We start from the raw sequence: 20,311 nt of genomic DNA on the forward strand, positions 1-20,311 counted from the left end.
TAGAATGCAATGTTCAAAGATATAAAACTTCTTTTTTTTTATCACCTTCAGACCCTTTTTCTGTAAAGTACTGAGACCATTAGTCTCAGTCCTTTCTCAGGCCAGGTTGAAAATTCCTTTTCAACCTGGCCTAAATTTAGGAAATAAGAAGTGAACAGGGTGGACAAGATTGTTTTGTTCATGATGGAACGCAATGAAATGTGCAGGTCTGAAGGTCTGAAGATCTGAAATAATGGAAAAGGAAAATAATCAAATAATTGCTTTCTGGAAATATCTACTCTTAACGCTCTAGGTTACAGCATATGTATACAATTTGAGCCAAATTGACTTCCAACCAATTCCATCAAATCAGATAGTCAGAGTTGATCTGTATCATATTAAAATAAACGGGCTGACCCTAAATAGAAGTTTTCTTAGGCACACTGGCCACTAGTTATTTTTACCAAAATGCTGTCAGAATCTACTATCGCTATGCAAAATAAGATTTTTTTTGAAAGATTTTTACTCTAGTGGGCTTTATTTGAACATGCTATGACAGGAAAGTAGGGCAATGAGAGAGAGGGAAGACATGTGGCAAAGGTCACAAAGCCGGGAATCAAACCTGTGATGGCCGCGTCGAGTACTAAGGCCTCCTTATGAGGGGTGTGCTTAACCCCTGAGCCACCGCAGCAACCCCCTCTCAAGAAGACTTTACATGTTCCATAGGGAAGATGGAATCAAGCTAAACCTCATTAGCAAGAACTACAGTACACACTGTACCATAGCCATTACCATACAGTCAAGTGTTTTTGATCATAGTACAGTAAGGGTAAAGTGTTGTGTAGTAGAGGGATATCTGTGATTCTCTGTGACACCTGTTCATGTCAGATCGGTGTACATACTACACAAACTCCATGCAGAAAGAACCCAGGACTCAAACACAGTGCAGCCTACAGAAGCTTGTGTAAAATGTATTTAGTCTTCTTAAATTTAAAAAGCTGTATTTTTATTGAATTAATAAAACATTTTAGACTTACTGAGGAGGGCTTGAACCCTTTTTAGTTAGTTTTCCCTGCAGTTCTAATAAGGTTGATTAAAATGAACAAATGAATGGATGGATGAATTAATCAATGGCTGATTTAGACACTGCACTAGTTATACAAATGGATATATTTTAGAATATGAAAATGGGTAAGCATTTTTCCCAGTTTGACTACAAAACAGACGATAATTTGAGTTGAATAATTGAACAATATTACTAAAAATCATCAAGTTATAAAAACTTTGCTCTAAATGGTTTCGTCGATCCCATCTCTTTGATTGTTATGGATTTGCAATTGTTTAAAAAAGAAAATGCTCTTTCATTTTTTATGAATAACACCCTCTCCTAGCCACAGTTGCACCTCATGATTGTAGCAGACAGCTCTAACAGAAATCTGGGACAAAGAGGCCTAAAAGGAAGACATATAGCATAAACTGCAGATAGTCATAGAAAGTGGAGATTCTGCCAAAAGGGACGGAGACAAGGCAACAGTGCTCTGTGTGGGATTTCACTTTGGATTTTGGCCCTGCAGGAATATGTGGAAACACAACTGACAGTGCTTGCGTGGAGAAGTCAACCTTATTCAGTATAGAAGTACCCTGCACTGACATTCATGCACTAAAATAAACACTATATTGTCTTTATAGTTTGCTTTACGTATATGATTGAAGAGCAGTTAAGTCTAACCTCATATATTTGATTTTACTACTCGAGTCATTTGAAACGGTCCAACAGATGTAAGGAAATGTATCTAAGATGTCCACACAAAGTGAAAAACAGACAATATTACAACTTTAGCTGAGATTTATTTCACTTTTTTTTTTTACTCTACATTCCCCTTAAATCAAAGGAGCGTAGGTGTTTCAGTAATCTTAGAAATACTTTATATCGAACTTCATATCAACATGTGCTACAAATACAAGTCATCTCAGTTTGGATAGTACAATAAGCTTTTAATCTGTTCAGTCATGTCTGAGGCAAGAAACTTGCTTTAAAAAGATTCAATGTAAAAAACACAAAGACATACAATGAAAATTTACAGGTCGTGACTGACAAAAATTAGATTCCAATGAAACAAGTCCTAAGGTATCACACGAAATGGTGGTTCATACTATCCTGCGAGGCAAATGGTGCGACAATAATTTACAAAAATATTAATTTCCACTGTGTTTGTAACGTCCTTGATGGCTAATTTCAAAAACACAACTTCATTGGATTTTCTGTACATGTCACTTGTGAAAAATGTGTTTTCTTAACATAGATGTTGGTAAAGTCTGAGACATTCTGCTCTCAAAGCAACACAAAATTCGTTTTTTTCGAGGGGGGGCAAAAAAAAAAAGTTCTGCATTCGATATGCTGGTGAAACAACAAAAACAGTCACTGACGACAAGCTATGCAACACACTACTTCAGCAATAAAAGACTTTTAATTCATATGAGTATGTTAGAAATCAAATTTTTGACCTAATGTAGGCTGCAAGTTTTAAAACAAACTTTGTTTGGGGATCCAGCATATATATATAAATACTTTTTGAACTGGTTTATGGGGGAACTAGACAATCACAAATGTCTTTGCAATCTCAAAGTTATCAAATGCCTCATATCTTCGTATGGCAAAAATCTCCTGTTGCACTTCATTTTTTTATTCTCTATGTGGTTCTCAAGTGTAAGAAAACAGAAACATCAACAAGGAAATGCAGAAAAACAGAGTCCAGAGAGCTCTGCAGCCCTGATTGTTTGGCTGCTACAGAAAAGTCTAGCACCTCCTGCTGCCCTGGAGGTTTCTAGTCCAGCTGCTCCTGCTTTATCCTATTTGAATTGGGTCCTCGCTGACTTGTCCTCCTCAGTTCCCTCCTCAGGACATACTCGCTGAATTGGGATGAGTCCACGCCTCCGCCACAAGAGCCAGCAATCTCGAACCCGCGCTGTTGGAGACGCTCCAGAACCTGTGGATGATGTAGAAGGGACGAACGTTGAGTGTATGTTAAAAAAACAAACTGGCAGGAGTCAATTAAAATTATTATGCCAAAACATGGCTGTCATCTCTAACCTTTTATTGCCTCCGTGAGACTAAGAAACACAAAACTGCCCAAAACAATTATATGTTCTTGCCTTTGCGCCAACTCTACCACTGGAATTAGCTTTGGGTCTAAGTTGTGGCAACATCCGGCTCGTGATGGGAATTGGGATGAGACTTTCACAAGACTTTCACCAAACAAAGAGCTTCTCATATTGCCTCCTGCCTCCCTTTCATTGTTTTTTTGTGTATATGTGTGTTTGTCTTTGGGTGTGTGTGTAGCTGTTTCTGATCTTGCAGCCTTGCAGACATCTACAGACGTGTCCGGGGGGGCTGTAGGATCACATTCCATCGAAGAGGCCCCAGGGAGCAGTGAGGCTTTCTCTCTGCCACTTGGCTCAGTGTGGGCTGCCGAGCAAAACCTCCCCTTTCCTCAGTCCTGCCCCAGGCCCAAGCCTCCGCCAAAACTACAAAGGTCCCCCTACTGCTGGCAGCTCTCTCTGCTCCCCTTCCTTCTCCCAGCTTCCCCCAACTCCCCTCCGCCTCCCTGCCTCCATTAGCCGCAGATACAGCATTCACCGCCGGCGTGCTTTAATAACCAAACAGGATTATGGGCCCTGCCTGGAGACAACCTGCCAGGGAGCGTGCTCACTCTCTTGCTTGCTCTCCACTACTCACACACTTCAGAGATGGGTTTTTGTTTGTGTGTTTTTGGAAAGGAGGTGGAGATTTCACTTCCTCAGAAGGAGACACAGTCCAAATCATTGTGAAATCTTTGCTAAAATGCCTCACTTCCATCAGCTATTGATGCATATTTGAGGACATCACCATCAATGAATCAGTGGAATATCAATAAAAAATCACAACAGTAAATTACTGCCAAATTCCTGCTGGTTTTAGCAGTGGAATTGGAGATTTTAGGTTTTTAATACAAAAATATTTTGATATAGTCTTGCAAATGGGATATTGACGGCTACAAACCAATTGAAACCCTTAACGGCAATACAGTACATATCAGGTAGAAGCCAGTATCAATGGAACAATGATGACTAGTTTTAGGTACATAAAAAAACTTTTAAAAATAATTGTTTACCCAAATGCCTTAAACATATTTACCACATACATAAAAAATATATACTTCCTTGGATTTTTTTATTTTTTTTCACAAAGGTAGGATTATTATGGACGCATGAAAAGTTCTCAGCTACTTTTTGGGCAGTAATTATTAACATACATGCATATTACTGATCTAACAGCAACCATTTTTTTTGTAAAACATCAGGCAGGCAGTACCAACACTCAGTTCAAAGAAAACCCGGTGTTGCTACTGGGACTGAAGAAAAACTGTCCATCCACCAGCTTTGGAGGCTAAGTCAAAATTAATATTCTAGTCAGACAACAGGGAAGTGAGGATTGTGGAAGATGTACAGCGATGACTCAATAAATTGATCCTTTGATGAACTCATCAAAGAGTCAAATTTCTTCAAGGCTTTTCTTATGATTTGGGAAGATTAAAAAAAGATAAGAGTCTGCAATGAGACGAAAGTAAAGATTTCTCAACAGCAGATGAAGAAATGCGGAATGAACAGATCATCATCTCAGGTCTTGAGACATAGATCTAAAATGAAAAAAAAAATCTCTATACAGAAGGCTTTTTAACTGTAGGTGTTCGGTAACACATGAAAAACTAGAATCACTTCTAAGCAAAGATACTAAAACCCCACAAGTAAGAGGAATCCTGTACCTGGACAGAGTTGAGGTGACAGTAGCCATTCAACGGGAAGCGTATCACATGTGTGGAGTCATGGTTCCATCCAGCGTTCACAGAGTTACACATGACATCACCGATTTCTGGGAAAACATCCTCGATCAGGGCCTTGTCGCCGCTGAGGGTGATTCTCTCGCCCAGGTCAGGCGCAACGCGCACAACTAGGCACTCGCAGGGCCGGGAGACCCGGCCCAGCTCCTGGTCCTGACGCCAGCGCTCCAACTCTGCAAGCATGGGCTGCAGCTGGAAGTATCGGGCCTCTTCATACAGCAAACTGTAGTCCTGCGGAGGACAGGTTAGAGCGTGGTCAGAAAAACCTATCTTGTAGAACTTTACTAAAAACAACAAAATATCTAACGTGAAGATGCAGTGTGAAACTGATGCTTTTTTCCCTCCTGCTTTGGCCCTTTCCACATGCTTCTCTTAAAGCTTCCCCAATGTGAAAATGACCTCCGCCTGAACTTGAGCCTTTGCTTATTTTAACTGGCATACTTTCCACTGATTGAGTGGCGCTTTGGACAGTCCAACAGATCATGTGCTTATTTGTTTTCTCCCAGGGCAAGTTTAGTAATTACTGAGTAAATGACACATATGAGTAAAAAAAAGGAATGCTAATGTGTCACATAGAGTGAGGGAGTCAGTGTCGATGGACACTCAGCAGCTGGACATATATTGAGCTGCAGAAATAGTTTGTTATGGGAGCCTGTGAGCTAATTTGCCTGCATATAAGATCATTGGTTTTGTAAGAAAAAAAAGACATGTGATTTAAAACAACACTAGACTAAATGGCATCCCTTGATGTGGAGATGGATACTGTTGAGCTTTTTGCTTGGAGAGATCCTTGGGTAGATATTTACATTTTACACTCCAAGTCGTTTCCAGGAGCTCATGTAGTATTGGAGACCGAAGGCGTTTGGTGGCCTAGGCATTGTGCACGCTATAAGTTGCAGGACTGCTGACTGGCTGATGGGACTTTACAGTTTTCTGAGAACAGACATGCACTCACTTTGAAGTCGTCGGGAATGAGGAGCTTGGACGTCCTGAGGAAGTTGAGAATGTAGCGGAACATGTGTCCATCCCTATCAATGAAGTAGTGCTGCTTCAGGCTGTCCAGGACTATGGGCTCTGTGCCATCAAAGAGACGACCGATTCTGCACAGAGAGAGGAGGGGAGCGAGGGGGAATAGGGAAGGTGGGAAGGTAGTAGAAGGACAATATGTACAGATTAGCAAAATGATGTTTATTCTACCTTTAAAAACAAAGATTCAAAGACTTATATATTATACGGTGGATTTTTTTTTTTTTAAAGGTAGAACGACAAAGAAAGAACGAGATATTAATAGCAGAGGTGGTCTGGAGAGGTTAGGGCCAGCTGGTGCTTGGTTGCCTGAGGCAGGGCGCCAGTCACCCTCAGGCCTGGTCTCGGAGCGACAGCGTGGCCTCCCGGCCTCCAGATGGCTCCATGGCCTTTGGCTCTTTGCTGCTGCGTTGACATCTGTCAGAATAACCAAGTTGCTTTTGTCTGCGGTCTGCACTACCAGCTCCTGCAAATTGTTTACCTCTCAAGCACAACTCTAGACTGCGAGTGTGAGAAGTGAGAAGATGCATTGCGGTGTGCACCTGAGTGATTAACTGCGAACGACACCACATATTTCATACATCACAGTCTCTTCCGAGTGCCTCCCCAAGATACACGCGTGATTTGAGGAGTTGTGACATTTGACTGTCACATAATGACATTAAACATTACAGAAGCTGACATTAAACTCAGAGACAATTACGGCACTGCCAAACACGCTTTGACTTGAACAGGCCACTCTCTATTATTCACTTTTTGTCTTAAAAAAGCCACAAAACTGTAGATGCAAAACCTTCGTTGCGTACCCTAAGCTGCAAAAGTTGCCTTCATTTTAGGTTTGGATTGGAGATGGAGACTCACCGGGATTCAGGAAATTTGGTTAGGGTGGCCAAACTGCTGGTGTACATGTGGCCGCCTACGTCAATGTGCACAGGGGCGTTGGATTTGGTGAGTTGTGCAGGTGTGGGGATGCCCTGGTTACTCAAGGGAGACACTGGTGATCGGGTGATCATGGGTCTGGACATGCTGGAGCGATTATCCTGGAAAAAAGACAAGAGGGTGAATTCACTTCTTTAAGAAGAAAGAAAAAAAAAACTCCAAAAATCAGATGCAATTTAAAAGCAAGCTGAGGAAACACACTCGTTCTCCACACTCCAGAGCCCAGGAGTGAAAAAATAGACATTTTTGTAACTGCAGGATACAGAAGCCTGACCTTGACCTGAATGTTGCCACTATCTTACAAGCATCTTCTCCTGTGGGCCATAATCTCCAAAACCAAATTAATTTGAAGCATCAATCTCTCTCTCTCTCTCTCTCTCTCTCTCTCTCTCTCTCTCTCTCTCTCTCTCTCTCTCTTTCTCTCTCATGAAAGCCAGTAATAATGACTCTCTATCTGAGAGCCATAATAGGATTTTTGGGGGCAAAACTGTTTCACGTTAACCTACAAACACCATTAAACAGAAGGTCTCTCTTAATTTCAACAAGGAGTTATAGTGTCTTATAAAAAAAAAACAACAAAAAAAGTTTCAAGATAGGTAGCTATAAGTGAAAAAAGGCAAATATAAATGAAGCTATAACAGTCGAGTGGAGGTGGAATACAAAGGTTACAAGCGGTGAATGAGGTTTAAAAGGGAAAAAAATAATACGTGCGCAGTTCATAATAAACCAAGAGAATAAAACGTTACAACGCTTTCAGGAGCGGTGAGGCGACGATTACTTTGTTCCTTCTGAGAAACTTCAGGTTTTTTTTTTTCTTGTTTTACCTGTGCCGGCATCACTGTGGTTGGAGAGGAAGTCACCGAGTGGTCATTCTGCTTGAGAGACGCTGCAGGGACAGGCTCTCCTCTGACAGCGAACATCAGCGAGGGCTCCCTGCACTCCGCCGCTCGCATCGGCAGCCGCTTGAGCGAAGCGTGCACCGTCTCATCCACGGAACTGATTGGACGCGGCCGCTTCTTCGCCTTCTGATGCGTTAGGTCCATGATATCCGTTTCGTCCATTACTTGCACTACTTACGTAAAAACGTTCAGGAGATCGACTTTTCTTTTCTTTTCTTTTTTTTTCTTCTTCTTCTTCTTCTTTTCTCTTGAAACGCACCTGCTAAAATGTGCGGAAAAAGGCGTGAAAAGCGGCAGATCGGGAGGGAGAGCGGCAGCGCCGTGCCTGTCACACAGAGCGGCTTCTTTGCAGTGGCTGGGAGAAGTCAAAGCCCCCGACAACATTAGCATTGTAGCGCCCGCGGCTCTTTTTGGGCTGTCGCTGTTTCGGTGGCAGGTATGCGCGTCGCATTTTCAGAGTAGAACAAACGCAGCCTGTCGGAGCGGGATCATGCAGTTCTGGGGAGTCCAGCCAACAGTCACATCTGGACCCACCACAGCTGACCTTTGCCCTATTTGGAGCGTTGTTTGTGCCCTCCTGCCCTCAAGCTGCTGCCCCATTGTTCAGCAGCTGTTTTTTGTGCAGCAGGTCAAAGCCTCAGTCAAGATAACAGTCTCTTCCGTGTGCAAAGCTTAAAGAGTGACAGAGCCAACACTCATCCATGAACATGTGTGCACAGAAATGATCCGCACTGACCAGCAGTCTGGTATTCGACCTGCCCTGATTCTTTTCAGTGTCACAGATTAATTAATTAAATTAATCTGGTTCACTGGACTCTGTGTATTATAGAAAAATACACAGAGTCCAGTCAATAGCCTGGACTCTATCCTGTGATTTCCTAATTAAAAAAACAAAAAAACAAACTTAAAATGAATCAACTGAGCAGTGGCGGTGTTGACTTGAAACCGGCCCTGTGCCAGTGGCGCCACCAAGAGGGGGCCAAAATGGCAATGATACGAGAGAATGATGGGATATGTATGGGAAGCCTCCTAGCCATCAATCTAATCTTAAACTCCCTCTTGATTGTGGTTAAAGATTATATCTAGTGGAATAATCTTTATGTAATTCCTTCTTTTAGTTTTATACCCCCTGAACCTTGTCAAATTTTGTCACAAGAACAAACTTTAGTGTGCAGTAGGATGTTGTGTGACAGACCAACACATACTGTAATTTATGAGTGTGAAATTGAAGTAAAAATATCTGAAAATAGTTACATGCACTCATCCTCCTGGAGTCTGGTTTACTTTTTTGCTGCAGTTGCAGTGTTTGGAGGTATGAATATACCAGTTGTACACACCTAGGGATTTAAATGATTGCCCAGGAATTTTGTAATATTGTTCAAGCTTCATCTAATTGAAGAGAAATCTATTTATCTATAAACATCTATTGGTGTGGCTGAGAATTAATTTAAGGCTTATTTTGATTCTAAACTTGGTTTTGTCATCCATCAAATTTTAGTAAATGTTCTAATCCGTCAATGCATCCTCTGTATGTGTTTTTGCAACTGACAAAATGCTGCACTGTGGGTGCAATGCTGCCACCCACTGGGGTGGAGTTTGTGCACCATTGCTACTCAACTGTAATTAAAGGTTACAACGGCATTAGTAGTTGTTTTCTAGAAAGAAAGAATTAAGTTTTTGATTTTGTGACAGAGCAAACTAATAAAAACTACTCATTAGGCTTGCTAATACTGCTAGAACAGTAATATTAATACTAAACTAAAGATATTTCACTGCTTATTAATAAATATAGACAATATTGAATTGTCACAATTGTCACAATCTAAAATTAAACTGGTCAAATCAGATAATTCTGCATTGAACAGAGATTATTGCTGTTTTGACAATTCAGAATTAAATTAAAATTGAACTTCCAGTTTTGAGAAAAAGATCCACGTTTGGATTCATGTCTTCAAAATCAGAAGGAGCCTTGAGTCAGTCAGTTAAAATTAATACAACTTTGGTCACTTTAAATATAGTCAATGTTTTCACACGTAAAGGTTTCTTAAATCTCAGGCTGTTATAAAAAGCTTCTCTTCAGTACAGAATTTGAACTGCTTTCCAATTCAAATTTGACCAACATATGTATTTTAGATTTTGAATAAGAGAAGATCAATTATTCAAGTGTCCTTGAAAACCAGTTAAATGACCCTTTAGCTTAGCATTGTACTTAATTATGAACTCCATGAACTCTATCCTAAGCACAGCCAGATGTTCTTATAATGCTTTCAATTGTGCACTACACAGGGGGTTAATACATCTACTGTTATTGGACCTACAAAAAGCAATTAGAAAACTTGGTCAGGGTAACAGAACTTTCTTTTTGACCCCAGAGCTGCCCTTTGAATGTGAGAGACCCATATAGCCACATTGCCCATATTAAGCACCTCTGCCTTCAATTGTTCTTGAGAATGAATTTTGTGTACAAATACACATTTTGTGACCAGACACTGCATCACACTACATAGAAATAACCATCTGCCATTAAATAGAGTCAACACAGACCAAAAACCTCCTAAACTTTTCCTCTTCTGAAATGAAAGGCTATATAGCATGAAGGCTGCAGTGTGAAAGGAATTCCTCCAATCCAAATACTAGCATTGCAAAAACTATCCCAGTTATGATATCACACAGCACAAAACCAAACCACAACACATCCAATTGCAGTTAAAACAACTTTTGCAACCTTCTCCTGGCTGTTTTTTTTTCTTCTCCTCTTTACAGAAAACGTAGGGAATCCGCAATTTTTAATATTATTCAGATTAAAATTAATTAGTTCAACCACTGGCCTTAAAACATCCACATTCCTCCCTCTCATTGGCAGTGTGGGTTTCACACCTAGCTACCCAATTAGCAATTAAGCTTGCCTTTGAGTGTAGGCCTCCAATGCGGTGTGTGATCCTCGTTTGATTTGCATGCCACTTGTGCACGCGCTGATAAGCGCAGGCAGCAGCCATACATAGTTTTAAAATTCAACTCCAGAATCCCTCGCAGAAGGCAAGGGGGCCTGCGGGGCAGAAAGAGAGAGAAATCACATGGCTGCTCTTCAAAAGGGGACCTGTGTAAGGCAGCCGGCAAAGTGCGTGGGATCACACTCAGAATGCAGGTAATTTGTTCCCTGACTAATTTGTGGAGATGGTGGAGTGTGTGCGCGCGGAAGTGAGTGTGTGCCTGTGGAGAGTAAGTTCTGAAAACAGCTCGGTGGAATTGGATTTCCTCAAAGCCTTGTCATCGCAAAGGTGGATTGAGTGTAAAATCTGTGAGGCATTATGGAAAATTGCAGGGGAGAAAGAAGAGGGAGTGAAAAAGAACAGGCGTTTGGGTGGGTGGCAGGTGGGGGTTGAGGAAATAAGTTTCTATATCACAAAATCAGTTGGAAATACTGTAAAACAACATGCAGTGGACCTTTTCGTGAGCGAATGCCTGCAACACATTTGCCTCGTGTACACTTTTAGCCTAAGAACAGCTCGAAGGTCAAAAGGTTACCAGGATCTGTAACTGGATCAGATCTCAGCCATTGAGAGGTATGTACAGAGGATAACAGCCATAGTAGCGCTTTACCTGTAATGATTCACAGTCAGGAAGAATAAAGCTATGGTAGTTTGTCTCATTTATGCAACTCATTCATATTTATTGCACCATAAAATACACAAACCTCTTACAAACATTATGTATCAACATGTGTATGCTAAAGAGTAGGGATTGCTGCAAATTGGATGACTTAATGCAATCTACTAGAGGCTAAAGACGCCTGACATTATTTTCTAACATTGATAATTGTTGCCTGTATCCTTGTCACATCTGTATGAAGCTCAGAATCACTGAGTCCAGGCACAGTCCACAACCTGTGAATATCTCTCTGAATTTTGAAAAGGCTTTGCTTAAGTCATCATTTTTCCTTCCACTAAACTTTCTATGATTGTGTTTGAATAGTCGCCCTCTCTATGTGATCAAATTCTTTAGCAATGATCGTTTGAGGCTTACCTTCTTAACAAAGTGTTCAAATGAGTAATGGACAACTACTGTGTGGGTGATAAAATATCATTTCTAAATTTAAAATCAGTTTTTATAGTTGATGTGATATTCTAATTTTCTGAGAAGCTATTTTTTTCACTACCTGTAAGTCATAGTCATTTAAATTCCCAATCTATATTTATATAAACAAAATGCTTGAAATATATTACTATTTGTGTAATGAATCAGCAAAATATGAGTCACTTTTTCATATGAATTATTGGAGTAAATAATGCTTTGAAAACATCCTGATGTGCCCAGATGCACTTCTACATGCAGATAATTTCAACGTTCTGTGAACAAACATCAGAGCTGTTCAGCGACTGCAGAACGATACAAGGCAGACAGAGTCATCATGCAGCTTTTCAGGAGCTGCATGAGTAACAAATGAACTTTTCAGTCGTTTCTCCAACAATGCGGTCCGTCTCTATTTTTGACATATCACACAACACATAATTAGCATTTCAGAACAGAGCATTAACATTCAGTTTGAGGCACAGCAGACCAGTATTTACATAATCTGGATGGGCTGTCTCTGCTCTGTTGCCTGTAGCTATCTGCTTCAAATGTCCACACACATTCACGGCTTACACAGTTTTGGCTCACTTTTAAGTCAGAGCCTGTTGTAAAGGGAGCAAAATAACAGGTAGCAAAGCATCATAACAACATGGCCTGGGGGAGATTTTGAAGCTTGGTTTAGTGGTCACTTTGGACAAGTTACAGTAGAGCAATGATGGCAGAGGTTTCTTCTTTGACGGCATTTAAATTTTTTTTTTTTTTGTGGGGTCATAAAATGTTTTTGTTGCAATGTTTTGCTCTTAAATTATAAGTGGCATGAAGTCCTCAGTATGAAAAAATAGACATGTATTGAAGGTATCAATACATTTCTGTAACGTAATATTGCAGAACATAACTTACATTTTGAAATCAATTTCCTTATTGAAATACCGAGACCAGCAATAGAGAATCCATTGAACTTAACTGGCACAAAGTTTTAAAGGTGGACGTCTAAATGACTCACATGTGACTTGCTTTGATAATAATCAGAAAGGATTAAGAAAACCCTCAGTTTTCTTTCAACTGCTTTCCTATTTCACAATATTTTTTTGGTGGATCTACCAGAGCTGTGCAACAGCATGACATCTTAGATAAGAAAGTCCAACCAGTGCTGCAGGCTATGGCAGACTGTGGTGCATGTTCACTGGCACAAATCAAACTGCCCCAGGGCGCAGGAGTGGCAGAGATAAAGTACAGGCCAGAAGTTTACATGCAGCATGAATATTCACATCAGTTTTGGCATTAAGTTATTTATTTTGACCAAGACTTTTTTTAAGGTCGACTGCTGATGAGAACATACAACCTCAGTGATTTCTAAAGACAAACATTTTATGTGCATGTTTGAATTTTATTTGGGATTTTCTGAACTGTGACCTTATTTTATATACAAGCTCAAACATATACAAACAGGCCCAATAATGTTGGGATGAGTGTCGCTCGGAATGTTGATTCTTGATCATAAAACTTTTATAGCCGTCAACAACAAGGTCCTGCCTGATATAATTCTACCTGTATAATTATCTGCTCTAATTCAAACTGGTAGAGCTCCTTTAAATTGGTTTGCTTTTTGGGTTGGACCGGTATAGTCAGCTCAAGTGACCTTTAGCAGTGGTCAGACAGGAAAAAATGTTGTGAAAGAGGAGGAAGACATGCAGCAAAGGTCATCAGGCCAGGACTCAAACCTGTAAAGGCCACGTCGAAGACTAAGGCCTCCATAAATGGGTTGTGATTTACCCCTGTGCCACCGCCGCACCTCGCAGCCTTCAAATGTTTAACAGGGTTGAGGTCAGGGATAGTCCACAAGAACAAACATGGTGCTCTTTATCCATTCCAAGACCAGTTTTGATGTGTACTTGGGATAATGTTCCTGCAGTTACTAGTTCAAGTTTGACCTGTTGCTGTTTACTTCGGTTGACAAAGTTGGAGGTTGTCTTTAATTTTCCATTAAAAGGTTTGTCACTGCTCTCTGCACTGATGCAGACCCTCAGCATGATACTGCTACTAAAGCTGGTACAGAGTTAAAAGTTTCAAAGCCTCATCCTGACTCCTCCAAACATACCTATTGTCACTCAGATCAAATAGCACTTTTTTTCCTCCATTTACAGGGAATATAAGTCAGTCGACTCAAAGTCTGCCTAATAAACTTTTATTTGGTAACAAGGTGTCACTTGTTTAAAAAAACAAAAAAAATAAAAAGGTGCATTCCTGTGGCGTTAATAGTTTGGAAATTATTCTGGTGGCAGGAGAATCCGCTGATCAGGTGGAAAGATACACCATCACTAACATAACTTTAAGAAGGTAACATAGAAGTTCTTTGACTGTGAATATTGTGACAAACCTAACAGTGAAAGCATAAATTAATAATATCTATCCTATTTTATGTCTTTTCTTTATTATTTGTTTCAAACTGGATAAAACCAGTCAGAGTTCCATTTGACTAGATGTTGATAAAATTCTAACTATTCCTTTAAACTTCTGAAATGGGCTCATCAAAGCTCTGATCTTCACCCTGCTGAAAATGTTTGAACACGGCATAAGAGTCACGTCTCTACCAGGAAACCAAACGCCATAAATGACATCTTTAAATTCTCATAACGGTTGAATGCACGGCCATAGTCATGCCAGAAACTTTGTTCATATCTATTGAAGACATGGGGTTGAAATGCAACTTTCTAATTAATCTTCATCCGCCGATCACTGGTAGCATATGTTGTTTATGTTTAGGCATGTCTGTATAACTTTGAGTGATTTAGAAAAAGTTCACAATAAATGAAAAATATTTGTGCAGAATTGTTCTTTTTTTTTCAAATGTATACAATTGTTTTTTCAGTACAACACAGCAAAAATAACGGTTCAAATAAATAAAAAACATTTTATTAAAATGAAACTGATCCCTATGATGTGTTTATGAAATCCTTTAATTGAAACTGTATATGGAATGTGAATGCCAGATAGCATATGGTATCAGAGTTGATATTCTATAGTATAATTTCAGTGATCAACATAAACTGCAGTCATCTCACTGTGGGCCTCATATGTTACGGGTTTGAAACAGCGCCATCAGGTGATTGGTCCTCATCAGCCACCATCTCACTGTCATGTCTTTTTTACTCTGGAACTGGCGTCACTTCACTTTTTCTCCCACAATTTGAATCATCCTATATTCGGCTGTTCTTTTAAAACGTTCTTAATGTAATCTGCAATTTAAAAAACAAACCGTATTTGCAGTAAGTGCTCACAAGTGTACATGCAATTCCAACAGTAGTTTAGTGTCAGTAGCAAATATTGTACCACTTTAATCACAACGTTTGCAGATGAGAACTAACACACAGCGCGGTCATAATATATATATATATATATATATATATATATATATATATATATATATATATATATATATATATATATATATATGACTTTCATAGTTGTCATAGTTGCCTTTCTTTTTCCACATAGCTACAACTCTTAACACAGCTTTGCTTTTTATTAACGGATGATTCCCATATTCTGCACTGACGTTTGAATCCTGTCATACAGAATAACAAATACGCCTGCGGCGAAATTACTCCACAATGGCGTCTTTCATTCCACGATCTGGGGCAGTCAGGAAATGGAAATGTTTCACGACGGGGAGAAAAAAGAAATACAACAAAAGTTCAAACGCCGTTCCTAAACGACACAAAACTGCGTTTAACTAAGTTGTGAGCAACTTGTGTACACGGAGCGGTGACGAGGAAGACGGACGGGGATATTATCGGGAGCTGAGACGCGCCAGGAGCAAATTCACGCGTCGGATATTATACGGAACGTTTTCGCACGACGAGATCGCCCCGACAACCCGTTTGTTGCTTTAGTTGTTGCCACGCGAATAAATTCGTCGCCCTCTAACCACGGAACAATAGCCAGGAAGTGGTTAAATGTTTCTTAAGAACTAGTGCGGCTCGAATCGCTTGGCACATGCGTAAAAGCTGCTGCGCCTCGATGTCCCAGTCCACCCAGCCTCGGAAATAACAGCAAACAGAAAATAAATCTTCGCTTACCTGAAACATGAAGTGGTTTTTGTGAACCTTTTTTTTTTTTCCCCCTCCTCCGATTTGGCCTGAGATCTGCCTCTCTTCCTACACCAGCGAGAAATGCAATAGCTTGGCTAAGGTAGACAGAACAAAATACAGAGAATACTTGCTCCAGGGCTCCCGAAACCCCTCCAGGCAAAGATCAGGATACAATTAGCTCATGTCTCTGCCCAAGTCTAAACCAATATGCAGAATAAAACTGCGAGCAAATGGAAGTGATCACGGCAGTGGCGCCTTAGTCTCTTCTTGAGTTTATGTTCTTAAAAATCATATAACATATATTTTGTCCTATATTTACAACACCCTCGCCCCCTGCCTCTAACTTCCCTATTGCCTCCTCCCTGCAGAGAAGCTGATTTTAATCGTTATGATTAGTTTTGATGTAACGCTCCCCTGGGCGATTTCTACAAATGGATGGAGTGTTTCTTTGCCAGAGAGGAAAAGCAGGAGATGACGATAATTATATAGATTGTTGGTGGAGTACTTTGATTTCCACCCCCTTCCCCTCTTCTCCTCTCAAACATCAAACCCATCTACTTCTTCTTTATTTTTCTCCCCCCTCTGTGCTATAAAGACACAATGCAGCAGCAGACAACTTGTTGATTAGTCCAGCATCAGCATATTAAATTAATGGAATGTGGTTAATGGAATTCTTACTCTCCTATAAGCCTCTCCTGTGCAATCTTTTTAGCCGCTTTCCTCCTTCTGGACAGCCTCCAGATGACGTAGTTGTATAAATAAGTACTTGCAGCTTGCCTTTCCTCAATCAAGTCTGAATCAGTGCCTGGGGGTGATGTGCGAGCTCATTTCAAATGTTCAACCATGCATGATTTCAGGAAGATTGAGGCACTTCTGAGGATTTTTTTTAGAATTACTCCGGGGATGGACACATTAAAGGAATCGCATGTTTAAAACCGTTCTTAAGTCAACATGATAATTATTCTGTCTGACCTGAGAGTGCTGCTGTGTTCGGCGCACATCTGGCCATAGAATGGACAGATTTTACATTCTAGTTGTTTCAGTGCCATTCATTGTGGATCAAAGCTTTAAAGAAAAACCCTCCTACGCCCCCTACTGTTGAGAGCGTCAACTATTGTTTCTTTTCTGTGTTTTAAACCATGTAATAGCATGCGGACTGTCTTGCAAAGGTTTTTATACCCTTCGAACTTGTTTCTTAACTGTCTCTAAAACTACAAGCACAAACGTCATTGCATTTTGATAAGATAAAGTTACTTTTAACTGTTGAAGTGAAAGGAATCGGATTCATTGTTTTCAAAACTAATCGTAAAGAATTGAAAAGTGTGCTGTGTCTCTTTTAGGCCGACACCCCTAAATAAAAAAAAAAAACAATTGTGGAATAAAAGCCAAAGTAAGACTAATACAACACAATGTAGGGGAAAACGAGAAACACGTGGAAGAAGCTTCTTCTTCCCCATAAAATATAATCTATGAGTTTCTTATCATGCAAAGCTGGTACTGAAATACCATATTTACATGGTTCTACAAAGTTTAAGTCAGTGGAGCTACATAAAAATGCTAACACAACTTTAAAAACAAGAAAATATATGTTCCACACTATAATTACACACTGTCTTCTGCTGATGTGTCAAATGAAACGCTTTGAAGTTCATGTGAAAAAGTTGTACTTTTGAAAGACACTATTGCATCACTGAAACCACCCATCCATTATCCAACATGTCTTATCCTTTGTGGTGCTGGCTCTGGTGCTGGTCAACGGGCGAGAGGTGGGGTACATCCTGGACAGGTCACCAGTCCATCCCACACATCGCTAAAACACTGCTCCAAAAACAGAGGCTGTAACACATGAAAAAATATCTAAAAACACCCTAGTAAGATAAATATTTACAAATGCATTTTAAATTTTAGTGTTCTTTCGAGTAGGAAATAAAAAAAAAGGTATACTTGGAAAATGCATTAGACTGGTAGTTCAAAGCAGATGACAAAACAAAATAAATGCTTTAGGGAAGGTATAATTAATGACCATAATTATCCAAATATTCCTACTTTTCACAAGTGGATTGCGTAGCAAAGGATACTAGTTTTTACACCACTAACGTGATTAAATGTGCTTGATTGAAACCACATGAGTGTTTTAAATCCAGGCGTTATCCATTTTAGAAACAAAGGAAAGCACAAACCTTATGAAATTCTTATATGCATCCCATGCAAACAAATGAAAAAGTTACTGTGACTTTGTTACAAAGTCACTGAAGTGAAGTGTTTCACTTCAGTTAGAAATAACTTAAAACAACTACAACATGCAAGCGGCGGATGGCTGAAGGTTTTTCTTTTTTCTTTGCTGGTCAAATTATCCAGATTAGTTGCAGATGTTAGTTTTGCTTAGACAGACATCGCCTGACCTGAATGACATCATCTGGTTATAAATACTTACGCTTGGAGAGGAAAATAAGACCAAGCCTGGAAAACTCACTCTGCCTCCTGAAATTTTGAGAAAATGCCTCCAGCAATGTCTCAGAGAAGAAGCGGCGAATCAAATCTGAGCAGATAACTCCTTATGTTACAGTTTATGGCGACGCTAAGATGTGAAGAGAAGGTAAAACTTTTCTGCTCTGAATGAGAAAAGATGGAGATTTAAGAAAAAAAAATCACAGGAGCAAAACTCAGCTTTTCTTTGTCTTCTAATTTTTAAGACAATCTTTTAGTCTTACATAGTACTATTAATCAATAGTTATCCAAGTCTTTGTGTTTTTTTTTTAACTTTGGGCACTTTTTTTGCAGGATGTTTTGCTTTTTTCCCCCACTTGTTTCCAACTATGAAAGTTTTATTTTGGTTGCTTGAAAATTTATCTTTGAGAAATACTTTGAGAAAACACCTAAAACATTTTAGACACAGCGTCATTCAGTTTCTCCATCTTTTGTGCATCAATATGTCCACTAACATCTTTTTGTGAATAATCTTGTCAATGCCAAAGTTCCCTTTTCGTGCATACCGTTATCTGAATTTTCTTTAGATTCAGTGAAATACATTGGTATAAATTGCATATTTATGTCAAGCTAGCACACAGAGTCTAAATATTAAATATAAAACTGCTCAGTTACTAATTTGTTTAGGGTTCTCTGTGGACTCTGGAAGTGACTCAACAAATTAGACAACTGGACTAAAAATAAGCAAAACAAATCTGTCAATGTTCTCCCCCACTTCACACCCCCTCCTCTCCAAAAAATGTAAAGAAATGCTACACATTTTCAGAATGTAGAACAGATATTGCTCGTCTGATTCCTTTCACGACTTTTGAACACTGCTGCACTTTGCATTTCACCTCTAGTTGTAGTGTGCAGTTTAAGCAGGATTTATTCTGTATAAACATTCACGTTGTCCATAAACAGCTATGTGTAAGCATAGTGTCTGTGTAGTTGCTTTTAAACAGCTTGGACTCATTTCTGCTTAAAGTCTGTGTAAGGTAGAGATGTTGGCTTTGCCTCCGACCCTGTTAGTAACTGCTGCTCTGCACTCACCACACCCCTCTAATGGCCTGTGGTTATATAAGGGAGTGGGATGGATAAAGGGAAAGTGCTGAAGCTGTTCCAGATCCTGACTCACTCTGCCCTCCAGGCTTGCACAGTTTTAGGCCAGAATTGTTTGTCAAATATTATCTTTGGCGCAAAGAAATTTTGCGTTTGAGAGTGTAGCTCAGCTCTTGCTATGTTGTAGTCAAGGTGTCGTGATCATGGAGGGTTTAACAGTAATGGATATAGAGATAAGAGAGTTTAGCCTCTTTATTAAATTAGAAGCAAAGACATGGAAAGGATGGAAGTTAGAATTTTCTTTAGATTTTCAGTTGCATTGCGGCCCAGGTTTGAACTGGGCCATTCTAACACATGTCAATTCTTTTGATCTGTGGCGTCCTATTGCAGCTCAAATGCATAGAGTTGTTGTCCTGCTGCTTCTGCCCAGTTTGAAGTCTTCTGTAGTCACTAATAGATTTTCTTCCAATTGCCCTCTAATCTTATTCCCATCAACTCTTTCCAGCTTTGGTTTCCCCACTGAAGAGAAACACTATGCTTTCGCCATGTTTCATAGTGACTACTGCTGTGTGCCCAATGTGATGTGGAGAGTTAGTTTTCTTTCCCACAAAGCATTTGGCAGGAAGGCCAAACAGCAAAGTTTTGGTCCAATCTGAGCAGAGCGTCTTCCGCATGTTGTGCTGTGTCCTCCATGTGGTTTATGGTAAACTTTAGAAAAGCTCTAATGACTTTCTTTTAACTCTGCCTTTTTGTCCTTTTCCCCTTAAAAACAGTAGTGATAGTTTTCCTATTTAGAGATTCTCCCACCTGATCTGTTGATCTCTGCTCCGGAGTTATCATGAGCCACTTGGGTGATTAATGCTCTCCTTGCCTCCTGTCATTCTTTTTTCAAGTGCATTCT

The 20,311-nt window shown here is 39.9% G+C and overlaps 1 protein-coding gene across 2 annotated transcripts; it reads right to left on the reverse strand.

Moving 5' to 3' along the window:
* Positions 1-1,807: 1,807 nt before the first annotated feature.
* kctd1 (potassium channel tetramerization domain containing 1) lies at positions 1,808-16,330 on the reverse strand. 2 transcript variants are annotated; one of them, XM_081598367.1, is made up of 6 exons: positions 15,871-16,330; positions 7,646-10,766; positions 6,744-6,922; positions 5,812-5,956; positions 4,782-5,087; positions 1,808-2,966 (listed from the first exon to the last, which is right to left on the reverse strand). In XM_081598367.1, exons 2-6 carry the CDS (start codon positions 7,880-7,882, stop codon positions 2,805-2,807), a joined length of 1,029 nt encoding a protein of 342 aa, XP_081454493.1. In that variant the 5' UTR covers positions 7,883-10,766; positions 15,871-16,330; the 3' UTR covers positions 1,808-2,804. The 2 variants fall into 2 exon arrangements, with proteins under 2 accessions (XP_081454493.1, XP_008432293.1); XM_008434071.3 differs by lacking the exon at positions 7,646-10,766 and having other exon boundaries at positions 15,871-16,312.
* Between the last annotated feature and the right edge of the window lie 3,981 nt (positions 16,331-20,311).

Source organism: Poecilia reticulata, chromosome 17 (genome assembly GCF_904066995.2).
Source record: "Poecilia reticulata chromosome 17, P_reticulata-male-v2, whole genome shotgun sequence".
Lineage (NCBI taxonomy): Eukaryota > Metazoa > Chordata > Actinopteri > Cyprinodontiformes > Poeciliidae > Poecilia > Poecilia reticulata.